At 48.8% G+C, this 18,180-nt stretch overlaps 1 protein-coding gene across 1 annotated transcript in view; it reads left to right on the top strand.

The window, feature by feature from the left end:
- Positions 1-1,498, top strand: part of LOC311232037 (beta-galactoside-binding lectin-like) — a 61,082-nt gene extending 59,584 nt beyond the window's left edge. Inside the window, exon 4 of the mRNA XM_084318705.1 lies at positions 1,152-1,498. Within this exon, the coding sequence (XP_084174831.1) occupies positions 1,152-1,301 (150 nt within the window). The 3' untranslated portion in view covers positions 1,302-1,498. The remainder of the gene's footprint in view (positions 1-1,151) is intronic.
- Positions 1,499-18,180: the final 16,682 nt, after the last annotated feature.

Here is an 18,180-nt window from a genome sequence, read left to right as displayed (position 1 = left end):
TATGAAATATTATAGCTATGGATCTAATAAACATGTCGATTGTCAGTGAGTTTCTTCCAGTCAACATGCAAAAAACAGATTTTTCATACATACATTTCCGTTTTATACCGTGATGAATATGAGTATAGTTCCAGAGCGTTTCTGTCTATCTCAAGAAACTCGAGCAAACCGCGCTTCAATGCATTTCCTTAGAAATCGTGCCATTTGTTGCTTGATTTATGAATCGTTCTGAAAATAACGCTAGATTATCGGTATTATATGTGTCCTCATGCACGAACAGAAGCGGGGTCTGAAAAGTCGCTTCTCCGTGCCTTGGTCGCAGCCAACCGCACGCACGCACGCACAAACACACAAACACACACACACACACACACACACACACACACACACACACACACACACACACACACACACACACACACACACATGCGTGATCGTTACGAAAGAAACATCGGATTAACCCAAGATTGGTAACATAGAGTCCTTACCTCACATCTGATGTACTGCAAAAAGATTAATCCAATTCCTGATCGCAATTCCAAATATTGATCGCGTTTATTGATCCAACGTTATATGTCCAAAACGCATAATCCACGCTGCTCCCCAGTCCATGTGTTATAACGATACTGCATGCCTGAGAAGGAAAACCTGGACCAGACTTCTTAGATCAGTGTACAGCCCAAGGGGGAGGGATTCCAATGATGTGTAATACCGGCTGGAAGGCGTTAGGCGACGGTATTGGCCTTTTGCGAGCTCAGACCCATTCCCAATGATAAAATCAGGCTGGATGGATGAAAAATGAATGGATATAGCGAATAAAAGAAATAACGATTAAAACCTGACTTTTTTCGTGATTGGCTGTCAATGCATGGCGAGTCAACCCGACTTTTCTCGTGAATGACGCTGAATGAGTTAATAGTAAGGAATAAATGTATTTCAAGCCAGTTTTGCTGCTCCTATGTTTTAACTTTTTATTATTATTTACATTATTATTTATTACAATTTGTATTTATTATTACTGATTCTCAAACATACTTAAAAACAATGCACTTTTTTCCACTGGGTGTTTTTCAACTCACCCTTGAGTATGACTAAACAAATTCTATTTCCCTTTCTTTGTTTGTTTGTTTGTTTCTCACGTGTTCCTGCAGTTCTACATCAACTTCACAAATGAGTATTTTTACATCGAACTCCCTGACGGCAACACAATGTCTTTCCCCAACCGACTTGGAGACGTCAAGTACGATCACTTTGATATCACCGGCGACGCCAAGCTCTGCGGCTTCAAGATCAGCGACTGACCGACTATACCGTGACCCTCCCGACGCTCTGGTGTTTGGGCTGACATGATCCGTCTTCACCGACGTCATCAGCGTCAGCGGCCTGTGAGAACGCCTTTGTCATAGAGTCGCTATTATTGTGCAGTGAGAGGAAATGGTCTGAAGGGGGCAGCATAGTAAGGATTGTCTGAATGTTGCTTACATCTATGGTATTGAAGCCTGCGGTCGTCAATAAAATCACTGTGAAGCAAAAACGCAAGGGTTTGTCATTATTACTGTACTACTCAGTGTTGCAGTGATGCAATAAATTGTTATTTGACCTACAGTAATGCTAATAAAATATATAAAACAGAAAAGAAAAGATACAAAATACATTGTATTTTCAGAATACGTTTGTTATATTTCCTCAAAACATACCCTATTTTCATGTAACTCGCAATCTGATACTATTAACTACTATATATCAATAGCAATAGCTATGAATTTCAATCACGATGATGCGGGTCTGTTTAACCCTTTCACTGCCACACTACAAATGGTTAACCTTCTGTAGTGTGGTTGTGAAAGGGTTAACCATTTGGTAGTGTGGTAGTGAAAGGGTTAACCCTTTGGTAGTGTGGTAGTGAACGGGTTAACCTTCTGTATTGTCTCAGTGAAAGGGTTAACCCTTTGGTAGTGTGGTAGTGAAAGGGTTAACCTTCTGTATTGTCACAGTGAAATGCTTAACCCTTTGGTAGTGTGGTAGTGAAAGGGTTAACCTTCGGTATTGTCGCAGTGAAATGGTTAACCCTTTGGTAGTGTGGTAGTGAAAGGGTTAACCTTCTGTATTGTCACAGTTAAAAGGTTAACCCTTTGGTAGTGTGGCAGTGAAAGGGTTAAAAAGGTGGATAAACTAGATGGGTTTACACTCCAATAGATTACACACACACACACACACACACACACACACACACACACACACACACACACACACACACACACACACACACACACACAGTATCTAGTCCTCGTGCTACACACACACACACACATACACACACAGTATCTAGTCATCATGCTACACACACACACACACACACACACACACACACACACACACACTATCTAGTCCTCACGCTACACCCACCGTAGTGCTGTTTCATAACATCATTCACATGCAGCACATGGCTGTTTATTGCACTGGAACGTCCATGTTAATCACTCTCTCACTACGGTGAGAATCCACCATTTTGAGGCGCCTGTGGCGTCTGTAAACCCAGTGACCCACCGTAGACTGGTCTTTAACCCTTTCACTGTCGCACTACCAAACGGTTAACCCTTTCACTGTGACAATATACATAAGGTTAACCCGTTCACTGCCACACAACAGCAGGTTCACCCTTTCACTGCCACACTACACAGAAGGTTAACCCTTTCACTACCACACTACAGACGGTTAACCTTTCACTACCACACTACAGACGGTTAACCTTTCACTACCACACTACAGAAGGTTAACCCTTTCACTACAGTACCACACTACAGAAGGTTAACCTTTCACTACCACACTACAGAAGGTTAACCCTTTCACTACACTACCACACTACAGAAGGTTAACCTTTCACTACCACACTACAGAAGGTTAACCTTTCACTACCACACTACCCGCCTACTTCTGCAGGCTCATTTAGAAAATCCCTGAACTTGAACTTACATCGGTTTGTGATAGATTATTAGTTACTGGGTATTTCAAAGTACCTTGGTACCATTTTGAAGCTAACAACTAGGGCTTTCCAATGATATAAAATATCTGTATGATTATCATCATTATTATTGTTATTATTCTTCATATGTACAGCAAATATTTTGAGTTGAACTTGAACTTGGTTGGTGGTTGGTTCTGGGCTGTTCTGTGCTAGCTACGAGCTAGCTCTGCTAAGCTCTGCTGGCCGCCTGGAAGCTTCATCTCTGGGTAATGCGATTTCTAACTTTCTGAGGGGTATTCATGGTTGAGACTTTTAATTTGTAACTATATATTCAAATCTGGGTGAAGCTAATTCAGATATTTGTTTCCATTCCAATCAGATTATACATGTTAGAAAATACTTGCTGAAAATGTGTGAAAAGACTGAACTATGTACAGTCAAGAATCAAGAATCAAGAGGTTTATTTGTCACATACATACCAGGGCATACAGTGAAATGCGGGTGGTCATGCCCGCATTGATTGTGCAAAATACAATAATAAAAATAGGCATAGAAAAAATAAAACAGGTAAGCCACAAGATATGCATGGTAAAAAAAAAAGACGGGGTCCTGAGAAACTGGTTCCTATATACACTACTGTACAATATACAATTTACAATTGTAACTCTTAATGTATATAAACTATACTATACAGTACCTCCTTCCTTTAAAGTGACTTTCTATTTTTTAAAGTGACATTCTGTTTAAAGTGATTGTTTTAGCGGTTGCCACATGAGTGTGTGTGTGTGTGTGTGTGTGTGTGTGTGTGTGTGTGTGTGTGTGTGTGTCTGTGTGTGTGTGTGTGTGTGTGTGTGTGTGTGTCTCTGTGTGTGTGTCTCTGTGTGTGACTGTGTGTCTGTGTGTGTGTGTGTGTGTGTGTGTGTGTGTGTGTGTGTGTGTGTGTGTGTGCTCATGTGTACTTGTGAGTGGTGAACAGTGTTCAGTGTTCAGTGTTCTGATGGCCTGGGGAAAGAAGCTGAGCCGGAGTCTCTCTGTTCTCTCAGTGGTGTAGTGGTTAACACTGTCGCCTCACAGCTAGAAGGTCCAGGGTTTGTTGCCAGTTACCCAAGTGGGGTGTCTCCCGGGCCTTTCTGTGTGGAGTTTGCATGTTCTCCCCGTGCTCGCAAGGGTTTCCCCTCCCGATAAGTAAACCTAATGGAAAAACATGCACAACATATCGCTTCGTCGCGTTCCTGACGAAGACGGACAGGAGCACTTGGATTGGTCCCCGGGGGCGCGGCCCCACGCCACAGCCCCTATCTGCTCCCGGCTGCCCTGAGGCGGAAGGATGACGGTCGGGATGGGTCAAACGCAGAGAGGAAGATTTCATCAGCGACCCAAAAAGAAAATTGCATGTGTGTATCTGTGTGTGTGCCGCCCATCGCATGTGTGTGTCACAGCATGATGACATTGTCAATGTGTGCAGTGAATAAAAGACTTCTTCAAAAAGTCCAATTTAATCTTAATCTTAGACGTTTTTAGTGATTGAATGGAAAAATAGAATGGCACTTGAGCTGAGAGGGAGCTGTCAATCAAGTGTGATCTGACCGCCCCCCCTCATAATACTACAGTTGTTTAATCATTAAAATGTGGCTGGGTGGCTAATAACACATTTTTCTGTGGTGTGACAAAAACATAATTTTCACTTTACCCCCACTTTAAGTATATGTGGACTGAAATGATAATCATTGTCATAATAATAATATACTTTTGAAATACTGTATAATAATTTGATATCATGGAAAAGGGGGCCCTGTCACATATTCAGATTAAGGGGAGACACTGCAGGTGAATAGGGTAAATTTTTTTACTAATAGATATCACAATGAAACTTCCCCAGTTGATTACTTATATTAAGACAAGACTTTTTTGTATTACAAGTTTTCTGAAATTGTATGTTTAAATATGCAAATGAGGCATTATCTACTTAAATATTCACTAATTTGCATATAATTCCAGGACAGAAATCTGAACATTGGATAAAGCCATTTTCTAAATTATAGTTTCATTTTGTTGACATATTAGAGCCAAAGGTTATTACAGAGGGGATTTTGGATATCTCTTTTTATCACTCCATAAATCAGAAAATACTCCATTCAGTCCATTTTTATGGTAAAATTCCATATTTCGCCATGTTTTTAGGAATAAAATGTGATATAAATCAGGGTATGAATGCGATATCAACAAACCCTTCTGTAAATACCTTCAGAACATAGATATGAATAGAACTGGAAGGTTTGGTGTATGTGAGTGCTACTGAAGTGGAGATTTCTGGCTCAGAGTATGAGGAAAAACTCTTAAAACTCATTTTTGGGAAAACGCCTTCAAAGTTTTGTATTGTAAAATGCCATACTTTTTTTTTTAAACAGATATTTACAAACACAATACCTAATCAAACCATTAGTAATAGACAACCTAAACACATGCCTGATAACTGAATAATAATAATAATAATGATGTTATTGAACTGAACAGAACTACACACAGGCTACAAACAGTGTAGTACAGTGTAGTACCCCCTAATAGGCAAAACATATTTGAATAGATATCACTATGAAACTTTCCCAATTTGTTATGTACATATAAACTAAGAAAAAATATATTGCAAGTTTTCTGAAATTTATGTTTATATATGCAAATGAGGCACTTCCCCATTAAATATGTGCACATTTATGGATGCAATAAGGCAAAATGATGTAAAATAAACAACTAAATGTGTGTTATTGACGTTTTATTGTCACTAGTTTCATAGAAGACATGTTTAGGAAGCAAAATATAACAAAATCTCAAAATCAACAAAAAAAGTATATTTGACTTGCCTTAAAGATTCTACGACAAAGACATCTGCCTATATATTTATATTTACTGCATATGTATATATATATATATATACTGTATATATATACATACTAACCACCTATATATATATGTATATACTGTATATATATACAACTAACCGCCTCTGCCAGTCCTTCATACCAGCAGCCATCAGGCTCCACAACAGTGGGCAGGAACCTAGTAGCTGACTCCCATCTAAAAGGACAATATACTTACCTTATGCATATGTTACAAGTCCCAAGGCTATCGGGTACCTTCACAAATCATGATGCGGCCGATGTCATCATTCACTCCCTGAAACAATAGAGTGATGGTCAAGAGGAATGAAGACATTGTGAGGATTCGGTGGTGGTGGTGTGGGCCCAATAGCAAACACAGGACGAGGGTAGAGAGACAGGCAAGACACAACGGGATGTAGTTCAACAAAAGGCTTTACTTGTATTTACACAAGGCTTACACTACAAAACAAGAACTAAGACATCAGCAAATGCTGGCAGAGAATATAATACGAAAACCCGATACTACAGGGTACAGGAAACGTGGAGAGCACAGAAGGGTGCTGCATGGAATCACAAACATTGATATGATAACGAACCGACAGGGCAGGGAAGAACAGAATATATAGGGAGACTAATTACAACGAGAAACACCTGGACAGACAACACATGCTGACAAACAATGACACCAAATACATGACAGGAATGAATAACACAAGACAGGGACACTAGACTAAACAGGCAGGAATATTTACAGAAACCAAATCATACGCAGTAATAAGGCAGAGAACAGACAAATAGAACCACACAAGGACTGAGGCTACAGTAGACAGGAGTTCATTCCCCGATAAACCACAAGGTGGTGCCAGAGGATTGTCCAGAAAGTTCAGATCATGACAGTACCCCCCCCCCCGAAGGGGAGGCTCCCAGACGACCCACAAGATCGACCCGGAACAGGCAGGGCGAAGGGCCGAGACCCCGGAAAAAACTGGGGACGAGGACACGGAAAACAGGAGCCGGGTGGTGGAGAAAATAACCCAGGAGGGGCACAGCAGCAGGGGGGCCGGGGAACAGGACCAGAGGGGAGCCCGGAGAAGGGCGCACAGGGCACGGGACCAGGGGCACCGGAGAGGGGGACAGAGACAGAGGCCCGGAGAGGCGGGCTAGAGACAGGGACAGAAGCCCGGAAAGGGGGGCTGGAGACGGGGACAGAGGACCGATGAGGGGGGCCGGAACAAAGGAGCGAGGGCGACAACTCCAGAGCAGGACCCTGGACGGGGGCCCCTCCAGGTGCAGACCCTGGGACCGAACCAGGGGGCCCGGAGATGAAGGGCGGAGGTGACGACCCCAGAGCAGGACCCCGGACGGGGGCCACTCCAGGTGCAGACCTCGGGACCGAACCAGGGGGCCCGGAGAAGAGGGACGGAGGCGACGACCCCAGAGCAGGACCCCGGACGGGGGCCACTCCAGGTGCAGACCTCGGGACCGAACCAGGGGGCCAGGAGAAGAGGGGCGGAGGCGACGACCCCGGAGCAGGACCCTGAACGGGGGACACTCCAGGTGCAGATCTTGGGACCGGGCGCAGGACCCCGGACGAGGGTCCCTCCTGGTGTAGACCTTGGTGCAGACCTCGGCGTTGACCACAGCGTCGACCACGGCGTAGACAACGGCGCAGGGCTGGGCCAGACGACTCCCCAGGTGCAGATCTCAGGACCGGGTGCAGGACCCTGGATGGGGGTCCCTCCTGGCGTAAGACCTCGGTGCAGACCTCGGCGTTGACCACAGCGTCGACCACGGCGTAGACCATGGCGCAGACCACGGCGCAGGGCTGGGCCAGACGACTCCCCAGGTGCAGATCTCAGGACCGGGTGCAGGACCCTGGATGGGGGTCCCTCCTGGCGTAAGACCTCGGTGCAGACCTCGGCGTTGACCACAGCGTCGACCACGGCGTAGACCACGCGCAGGGCTGGGCCAGACGACTCTCAAGGTGCAGATCTCGGGACCGGGTGCAGGACCCCGGACGGGGGTCCTTCCTGGCGTAGACCTCGGTGCAGACCTCGGCGTTGACCACGGCGTAGACCACTGCATAGACCACGGCCCAGGGCTGGACCAGACGAGGAGCCGGGACCAGACGAGGAGCCGGGACCAGACGACGAGCCGGTACCAGACGACGAGCCGGAGGCAGGAGAGTCCCCGGGGACAGGAGCAGGAACACGACCCGGACTAGACGTCAGGGTATCCCCGGGAGCCGGAGGAGGAACAGGGGCAGCTAGAGCTGCTCTAGCAGGGTCTAAGCTGACAGTAGAGACTGGGTTAGCTACCTGGGTAATGCTAGCTGCAGGGCCTGTGCTAGCTGCTAGGGCTACACCAGCCGGCGGGGCTAAGGCGCTAGCAGTAGGGACTCTAGCGTGTACTAGCAGTACTAGCTGCAGAGAGTCTGCTAGCAGTGGGGGGTGTGCTAGCTGTAGAGGGTATACTAGCAGGAAGAGCTAAGGCACCAGCTACAGAGGCTACATAGGTGATCTGGAGTAAGCTAGCAGGGGCTAAGCTAGGTGCAGAGGCCTTGCTATCTGCTAAGGGCCTGACAGGGTTAGCAGCTTGGCAGTCGGCTGGGGAGTTGGGGTCCTGGAAGATCACCCTAAACATGTTCCCGGCTGGTAACCGGAGTTCGCATGCTCTCCCAGGACTCCACTTCATCATGGAGATCACCAGGCGATAAGCGTTCTTTCGCTCCTCCCGACTGCAGGCCAGAGAATAATTACCCAAGAACGTTAGCTGGCTCCAGCAGCTTGTCGATGTGCTGGTAGCCTCGGCAAGCTAACGTTAGCTGGCTCCAGCAGCTTGTCGATGTGCTGGTACCCTCGGCAAGCTAACGTTAGCTGGCTCCAGCAGCTTGTCGATGTGCTAATAGCCTCAGCAAGCTAACGTTAGCTGGCTGCAGCAGCTTGTCGATGTGCTAATAGCCTCAGCAAGCTAACGTTAACTGGCTCCAGCAGCTTGTCGATGTGCTAATAGCCTCAGCAAGCTAACGTTAGCTGGCTCCAGCAGCTTGTCGATGTGCTAATAGCCTCAGCCAGCTAACGTTAGCTGGCTCCAGCAGCTTGTCGATGTGCTAATAGCCTGGAGCCAGCTAACGTTAGCTTGCTGAGGCTATAAGCACATCGACAAGCTGCTGGAGCCAGCTAACGTTAGCTTGCCGAGGCTACCAGCACATCGACAAGCTGCTGGAGCTCCCGACGCTGGTTGAAGTGGAGCTAGGTAGCCAGCAGGCTAAATGCTCCCGACGCTGAACTGCCTGCGCCGGTCTGTCTGTCGAAGACCGAGGGAACCGCATCGGGCTTCAGCTGATTAGTGGTCTTCTGGACAAACCTCCCACCCCCAACAACATAATCCAAGGCAATGAAGTGTTCGCTGGAGATCTTCATTCCCTGTCCAACAGGCTGATTGCGCCACCTGAGTGCAGCCAGCCAACGTGCCAATAACACTGTTTTTTTCACTGGTAGTTTGTGGAAATGAACCAACTTTCCTCTCTCTTTCACATGTTGGTTTGAACAGCCAGGAGCAATACAAAAAGAACCACTGCGGTCCCGTTGTTTGGTAGGCAACATTTTATTTACTGACTGACCCGACAATCCATGTTTACTATAGGCAGCTAACCAGCAGTGTATACACCAAACCAACACCGTGACGTCAGCAACAAAATGGCGGCGCACATGTTCATAAATGCTACATAAATGGACATAACAAATCGTTTTTTCTTAGAAACGCCTTATTTTTATAGCGTGATTTTTTCTGTGGTTTATCTAAATACTAATTTGATGCTATGACTATGTTTATATCGCTATGCTTCATCTCCCCTTTAATGTTACCTATGTTTATCAATAGCAATAGTAATGTGTCATTAGACTAGAATCATGAAATAAAGTAAACTTACTGTTGTCAGAAAGGTAAGAACAGCAGATGCGGGTGCAAGCAGTGTGACAAGCATGAAAGATGATGAACCTGCCCATGTTCTCTGTTGCAGGTGCAAGGAGGATGGGTGCACGGGGGGCACAGTGTCTGAATCTCACCTCAGACAGAGAGTCGTCTGTTCGAATCCCGCCTGTCACGTTAAGGAAAGGAATCCACGTTACATACACTGATGGAGGTGTGTTATACATGCGTACAATCAATCAAATTGCATGCATGTTGAGAAAACGGTTACAAATCGCAAATTTGTACCTGTGGACTCGGTCCTGCGCACACAGTCCTCACACAGAGAGTCAGCACAAGGGAGGTGCAATGTTAAACCTCTCCTGCTATAGGTGCAGCTTAATGTGTAATATTTATTTACTCCATTTACCATAAACCAGTTTACTGGGCATAGATTCTCTAGCGGACAGAGAGCATGTCTCTCCAACCAACTCTCTCAAACCAATACCCTCCTCCATTGGACAATGTGCAATTTTATAATAAAAAAAAAAAATTTACTTAACACTGTGCAATAGTGCTCACTATTTATTTATTTATTCATTGGAACTTTTTAACTTCAGAGCTGACTTTCATTGTTTGTTTGTTGTATTGGTTGTCCTTTTTATCGTTTTATCGTCAACTGCACTGAGCTATGGCTATGGGATACCTGCATTTTAATAAAGTATCTATCTAATGGCTCTTCCCTACAGAAGCAATCCAAATGAAAAAAGTTTTGATGATCAGGCTTTCTCACGAAAGTTCCAGAGTCAGCACCCCGACTCTGGAACACCCTCCCTCAAACAATCAGATACTCTCCGTCACTCTCCACCTCCCGACTCAAAACCTACCTGTTGTCCCAAGCAATCAAACCCTCCCCTACCCATAACCACCCTCCTCCAACCCACCACCTGCTTTCCCCCTGCCCTACCTTCTCTCCTCTCCTCTCCTGCTCTTGCTTTTGCCTATTTTCAACGACTTTGGGTCCTCGAAAAGCGCTATACGAAATAAATGAATTATTATTATTATTATTATTATTATTAATTTGTTCCGCTATGTCCGGGCAGCACGGCCCGTTCCCGGGAGGGGTGTTATATAGCTAGCAGCCGCAAGTGTTCTTTGTGTTCGCTCAGGCAACACGCATAATAAAATTGGATCGATACAGAGAAGATTAGCATGGCTCTCCGCGCAGGAATGACACGCATAATCGTGAAGCGTCCACATTTTGTTCATTCATGTGTATTAATAAAGTGAGCTACATACAACTAAATAATAACAAATTTACTACATTTTGGTTTGAAGCCTCATCACACTGCAGGAGACTGTATGGTTGTTTTTTCATCTCACAATCATCATTCAAAACCACATTAAACTGTGGCACACCATTTGCCTTATAGAAGCAGGGGTGTAAAGTAATTGAGTAATTGTACTTTGTTACAATACTGTTTTTGGACATTTGTACTTTACTCGAGTATTATTAGGTTTGTATACTTGTACTTTTACTCAATTACATTTCAGAGAAAAAAACATACTTTTTACGACTTACATTTAAAATGCAGACCTACAAATGACAAAGTACAAATCTCGCAGATCCAACCATTTTAATGAGTATATTTGTTTCTCTGGCCGAACTAACGTTATTAATCCTGCGGCAGAACTTTATTTAAAAACAGCTGCCAATCAAATCCCCATCATGGAAAATTAACCCGCCCATACCCATGCTGATTGGTCCTTGTGCAAGACTAGAAAGCAGGGATATTTGATTAAACACCTGCTATCAGAAGAATAGAAGGTCAGAAAGAAAGTTTTTACTTTTACTTTTTAGTACTTAAGTACATTTAAAAGTAGAAACCTTTTGACTTTTACTCAAGTGTGTTTTTAGCCAGATACTCTGACTTTTACTTGAGTACGATTTTGAGACGGTACCCATACTTTCACTTAAGTATAATTTCTGGCTACTTTTTACACCCCTGTATAGAAGGAATACTGTATCACTTGCTTGGTCAAAGTTCAAATTTCAAATGAACTCTGACCTGTGAAGTCACCCGACGCACCTACGCTCAACCAATGCGGAGAAGATGATAATAATAATAATAATAATAATAATAATAATAATAATAATAATAATAATAATAATAATAATAATAATAATAATAATAATAATAATAATAATAACTGTACTTGTGCTGTATGATGACAATACATTTGAATCTAATCTAAGACTAGACTAAGTACCACAACAAGTTTGTTGTTCAGTTGTTGGTGAATGATTGTTATGGTTTGACACCGACCCCAAACGCTAACGACACAAGAGAGTAGGATTCAGAGTTGCCAAATACGAGGGCTTGTTTATTTGATATATGAATAAGTGAAACAGGGAAAGCAGGTCAAAAAGAACAGGTACAATGAACAAGGGGCAAAGTTCTGCTGCTCTGCAGCTTCTCCCGGAAGGGTAGTCTTGGGAAGCAGGAGCAGACCTCTGTACCGCTCTGCAGACTCTCACGGCGGACCTCTCAGATGTTGTGCAAGACCGAGAGAGGGAGAGAGGGAACGGGTCAGTGACAGAGCAGACTTGAAACGAGCTGGAGGACAGGGTGTTATATTCTTCGTGTTAAACAACACAGTGATGTGCAATATTCCAAAAACAGCCCAAGTGAAATATCTTCATGTAATCACACAGTGAGCAAAATCCAAACACCGTCCAAATGTGAAATACTATCTTCGTGTAAACACACAGTGAGCAAAAATCCAAACACAGTCCAAATGTGAAACAATATCTTCGTGTAAATACACAGTGAGCAAAAATCCAAACACAGTCCAAAAGTGAAATAATATCTTCGTGTAAATACACAGTGGGAGGTGGAAGATCCCAAAATATTATTCCATAAAGGAAAGGGCAAAAACGATAAAGGCTGGGTGAGTGACTGTCTGACAAAAAGGTGGTAGACTTCAGTGTAAAGGTTACACACGAAAATCGGAAATAGGTCAAGACAGTCAATCTAGAAAAACTCACCCAGACGAGCTGCGTAAAAGGAACAGGAACAAACAGTGGAGGCGAGCGCGCGCCACGGAGCAGGTATCCAAGCGAAGGCTTCTAGGAATTTCCTGGAGATTAGCACAGTGAAACAGAAGCAACGGGGAAAAACATCCAGCGACAAATCAAGACGAACCAACAACTAAGGGTGGGGAAAACGGGGTATAAATAATGAGGGATCGATTGATTGAAAGGCAGTGACAGCTGGGGAATGTGATTGAAAAGCGTGGGGAAGTGAGGGAACCAATCAGCGACGTCTCAGATGACGTCAGCGGGGAGAAACGTGTGAACGAGGGAATTGAAATACTTGACAGAAAAAATGAATGAAAACAAAGCGAGGGTGGTTAAAGGAACAGAACGAGTGAGAAGGCAAGGACAGAAACCTCACAGTACCCCCCCCTCAACGGGAGCCGCCCGGCGACCAGGCCGACCCGGCTCGTCAGGATGGGCCCGATGGAAGTCGGTGATCAAGCCGGGATCCACGATGAGCTGCCGGGAGACCCAGCTACGCTCCTCAGGGCCGTAACCCTCCCAGTCCACCAGGTATTGGAATCCCCGGCCCCGCCGACGAACGCCCATCAACCGGCGGACCTGCCACTGGGGGTGACCATCCACTAGCACAGGAGGCGGTGGATCAGGAGCCGGAGGCATAAGGGGACTGAGGGAGACGGGCTTAACCCGGGAGACATGGAACACGGGGTGGATGTGCATGGATGCAGGAAGCTTCAGGCGCAGGGCCGCCGGACTGAGTACCTTCAGGACCTCGAAAGGTCCGACGAAAACGGGGTTTGAGCCTCCTGGCCGAGGACCGTAGCGGGAGGTCCCTTGCGGAGAGCCACACCCTCTGCCCAGGGCGGTAAGTCGGCGCAGGAACCCGGCGCCGGTCGGCACCACGACAGGCGCGCTCAGACGTCTGGAGCAGCGGACCAATCATCACAGTACTTCAAGAAGCCCGTGGTGGGGAAAGAGCCAAACCTTACAGCACCCGGCGACCCACACGGCCCCGGCCTGCCCGGACGGGACCCAAGGAAGCCGGCGATCAGGGGCACTGGAGAGGGGGACAAAGACAGAGGCCCGGAGAGGGGGACCGGAGACGTGGACAGAGGACCGGCGAGGGAAGCCGGAGACGGGGACTGGGACCCGACAGCGGAGGCCGGGCACAGGGACAGAGAACCGGCGAGGGAGGCCGGAGACGAGGACTGGGACCCGGTGAGGGGGCTGGACGGCACCCGAAGACACCGGGCACGACAGGAGGGGCTCCACCCCTTGATGGCACCGGAGGACCAGGCGATGTGGGGCTCGTGCAGCGCGAGCCAGGGCCTGCCCAGGACCACAGGGACAAGAGGAGAGCTGGTGACGAAAAACTGGAGCCTCTCAACGTGGTCACCAGCAACGGTGAGAAGGACTGGACAGGTGCGTTGAGTGACGTCAGCCAGGCGGCGATGATCCATTGCGAAGACCTCCAAGGGCCTCTCGAGGTCCTCTAGCGGAATGCCGGCCCGGGTGGCAAACCCAACGTCCATGAAACTCCCCTCAGCACCAGAGTCCATGAGTGCACCCACCGTCGCCCGCTGGTCCGCCCAGGCTAGGGTGACGTCCGCCAGACGGTTGGGTGGTGCACGGGTGGGTATGGACGAGAGGTCCGGAGGCGACTCACCAGCGGGCCTCCGGGGCGGAGGACAGGAAAGACGGCTCACCAGGATCTCCCGGGGTCTTGGCGAGCCTGGTCCCCTTGGCCGGGCACGGCAATTGGAGACACGGTGTCCATCCCGGCCACAGTAGAGGCAACGGCCGGAGAAGAGCCTGGACTCCCGCTCGGCCGGGCTAAGGCGGTTGCGTCCCAGCTGCATGGGTTCCTCCTTGGTCACGGCTCGGGAGGGAACAAACCCATCAGTCACGGAGGGGGCAGGACGGACAGCACTGTAGAGGCGGCCGCTGGGAAAGGGAGCCCCTGAGCGGCGGTCGACGGCACAGTCGTAAGGCCGGCGAGGCGGAAAGACCTGAGCCCTGGACTCCCTGAACACCCCCTCGGGGTCGTAGTACTCGGGGGGTACGTCTGGGGTAAAGAAAACCTCCTCGAGGTCGTGGTCCTCGGGGGGTACGTCTGGGGTACCGAAATCCTCCTCGAGGTCGTGGTCCTCGGGGGGTGCGTCTGGGGGTCCCCGTCGGGTTCTCTCACGTCTTCTCTCCTGGAGGCGTCCGTCGACGCGGATGGCGAGGCTGAACAGGTCCTCGAGGGAACCAGGTTCCTCCTGGGTCGCGAGCTGGTCCCTGACTGCGTCACAGAGCCCCCTCATGAAGGTTAGGCGAAGAGCAGGTTCGTTCCATCCACTCTCCACCGCCGCCAGTCGAAACTCCATGACATAGTCCGTCACCCTGCCGCTCCCCTGTCGGAAGGTCCCCAACCGGGCTCCAGGGTCCAGACCTCGGGCTGGATGGTGGAACACTCTGCGGAGCTCCGCCACGAAGTCTGGGTAGGAGAACAAAAAATCTGCCTCCATTGCCCAGGAGGAAGTGACCCACTGGGCAGCATGGCCTGAAAGTAGGTTGGTTATATAAGCCACTTGGGACCCACGAGCAGAAAAACGGCTTGGTTGATGACGGAAAACCAACTCACATTGCATGATGAATGTGGCACACTCCTCGGGATTACCGTCGAACAGCCGTGGGACGGAGAGAAGGGGTTCCCGAGATGCGAGATCTGCTGGGGCTGCGGGGAATGTTCCTGAAGGGTGTGAGAGGTGAAAGGCATTAACGGTGTCGCCCAGCGAGTGAAGCTGAGCGAGAATGTCGGACTGTTGTCCCGCCAAAGCGGCCATTGAACCTTGAACAAGCAGGACCTGCTCTCGGAGTCCCTGTACAGCAGCTGCAGCCGCATCCAGCTGTAGGGCGTGTTCCTTGGCTGACTCTAACTGGACTGCCGCTGCTGTGCTGACTCTCTTGCGGGCGCAGACTGCGCAGGCCAGTACGAACCCCTTGACGTCGTTCCTCATGGTGGGCCACCAGAATCGACGAGCCAGGAGGGAGAACGTGCGATGAACGCCCGGGTGGCAGGCGAACCGGCTGGTATGGCCCCACTGGAGGACCCGGGACCGGACTGAGTTGGGGACAAAGAGACGGTTAACAGGTACATTGCCTGGAGCGCGATGGAAGCGTAGGGCACGCCTTACCACCCCCTCGATGCCCAAGGTGACTACTCTCTCTGTGTCGGCTGGGGTCGTCATTGGTTGGTTCGTAATGTTATGGTTTGACACCGACCCCAAACGCTAACGACACAAGAGAGTAGGATTCAGAGTTGCCAAATACGAGGGCTTGTTTATTTGATATATGAATAAGTGAAACAGGGAAAGCAGGTCAAAAAGAACAGGTACAATGAACAAGGGGCAAAGTTCTGCTGCTCTGCAGCTTCTCCCGGAAGGGTAGTCTTGGGAAGCAGGAGCAGACCTCTGTACCGCTCTGCAGACTCTCACGGCGGACCTCTCAGATGTTGTGCAAGACCGAGAGAGGGAGAGAGGGAACGGGTCAGTGACAGAGCAGACTTGAAACGAGCTGGAGGACAGGGTGTTATATTCTTCGTGTTAAACAACACAGTGATGTGCAATATTCCAAAAACAGCCCAAGTGAAATATCTTCATGTAATCACACAGTGAGCAAAATCCAAACACCGTCCAAATGTGAAATACTATCTTCGTGTAAACACACAGTGAGCAAAAATCCAAACACAGTCCAAATGTGAAACAATATCTTCGTGTAAATACACAGTGAGCAAAAATCCAAACACAGTCCAAAAGTGAAATAATATCTTCGTGTAAATACACAGTGGGAGGTGGAAGATCCCAAAATATTATTCCATAAAGGAAAGGGCAAAAACGATAAAGGCTGGGTGAGTGACTGTCTGACAAAAAGGTGGTAGACTTCAGTGTAAAGGTTACACACGAAAATCGGAAATAGGTCAAGACAGTCAATCTAGAAAAACTCACCCAGACGAGCTGCGTAAAAGGAACAGGAACAAACAGTGGAGGCGAGCGCGCGCCACGGAGCAGGTATCCAAGCGAAGGCTTCTAGGAATTTCCTGGAGATTAGCACAGTGAAACAGAAGCAACGGGGAAAAACATCCAGCGACAAATCAAGACGAACCAACAACTAAGGGTGGGGAAAACGGGGTATAAATAATGAGGGATCGATTGATTGAAAGGCAGTGACAGCTGGGGAATGTGATTGAAAAGCGTGGGGAAGTGAGGGAACCAATCAGCGACGTCTCAGATGACGTCAGCGGGGAGAAACGTGTGAACGAGGGAATTGAAATACTTGACAGAAAAAATGAATGAAAACAAAGCGAGGGTGGTTAAAGGAACAGAACGAGTGAGAAGGCAAGGACAGAAACCTCACAGTACCCCCCCCTCAACGGGAGCCGCCCGGCGACCAGGCCGACCCGGCTCGTCAGGATGGGCCCGATGGAAGTCGGTGATCAAGCCGGGATCCACGATGAGCTGCCGGGAGACCCAGCTACGCTCCTCAGGGCCGTAACCCTCCCAGTCCACCAGGTATTGGAATCCCCGGCCCCGCCGACGAACGCCCATCAACCGGCGGACCTGCCACTGGGGGTGACCATCCACTAGCACAGGAGGCGGTGGATCAGGAGCCGGAGGCATAAGGGGACTGAGGGAGACGGGCTTAACCCGGGAGACATGGAACACGGGGTGGATGTGCATGGATGCAGGAAGCTTCAGGCGCAGGGCCGCCGGACTGAGTACCTTCAGGACCTCGAAAGGTCCGACGAAAACGGGGTTTGAGCCTCCTGGCCGAGGACCGTAGCGGGAGGTCCCTTGCGGAGAGCCACACCCTCTGCCCAGGGCGGTAAGTCGGCGCAGGAACCCGGCGCCGGTCGGCACCACGACAGGCGCGCTCAGACGTCTGGAGCAGCGGACCAATCATCACAGTACTTCAAGAAGCCCGTGGTGGGGAAAGAGCCAAACCTTACAGCACCCGGCGACCCACACGGCCCCGGCCTGCCCGGACGGGACCCAAGGAAGCCGGCGATCAGGGGCACTGGAGAGGGGGACAAAGACAGAGGCCCGGAGAGGGGGACCGGAGACGTGGACAGAGGACCGGCGAGGGAAGCCGGAGACGGGGACTGGGACCCGACAGCGGAGGCCGGGCACAGGGACAGAGAACCGGCGAGGGAGGCCGGAGACGAGGACTGGGACCCGGTGAGGGGGCTGGACGGCACCCGAAGACACCGGGCACGACAGGAGGGGCTCCACCCCTTGATGGCACCGGAGGACCAGGCGATGTGGGGCTCGTGCAGCGCGAGCCAGGGCCTGCCCAGGACCACAGGGACAAGAGGAGAGCTGGTGACG

The sequence above is a fragment of the Notolepis coatsorum genome (assembly GCF_963971535.1).
Source record: "Notolepis coatsorum genome assembly, chromosome: 7".
NCBI lineage: Eukaryota > Metazoa > Chordata > Actinopteri > Aulopiformes > Paralepididae > Notolepis > Notolepis coatsorum.
This window is presented reverse-complemented; position numbering and strand designations above follow the sequence as displayed.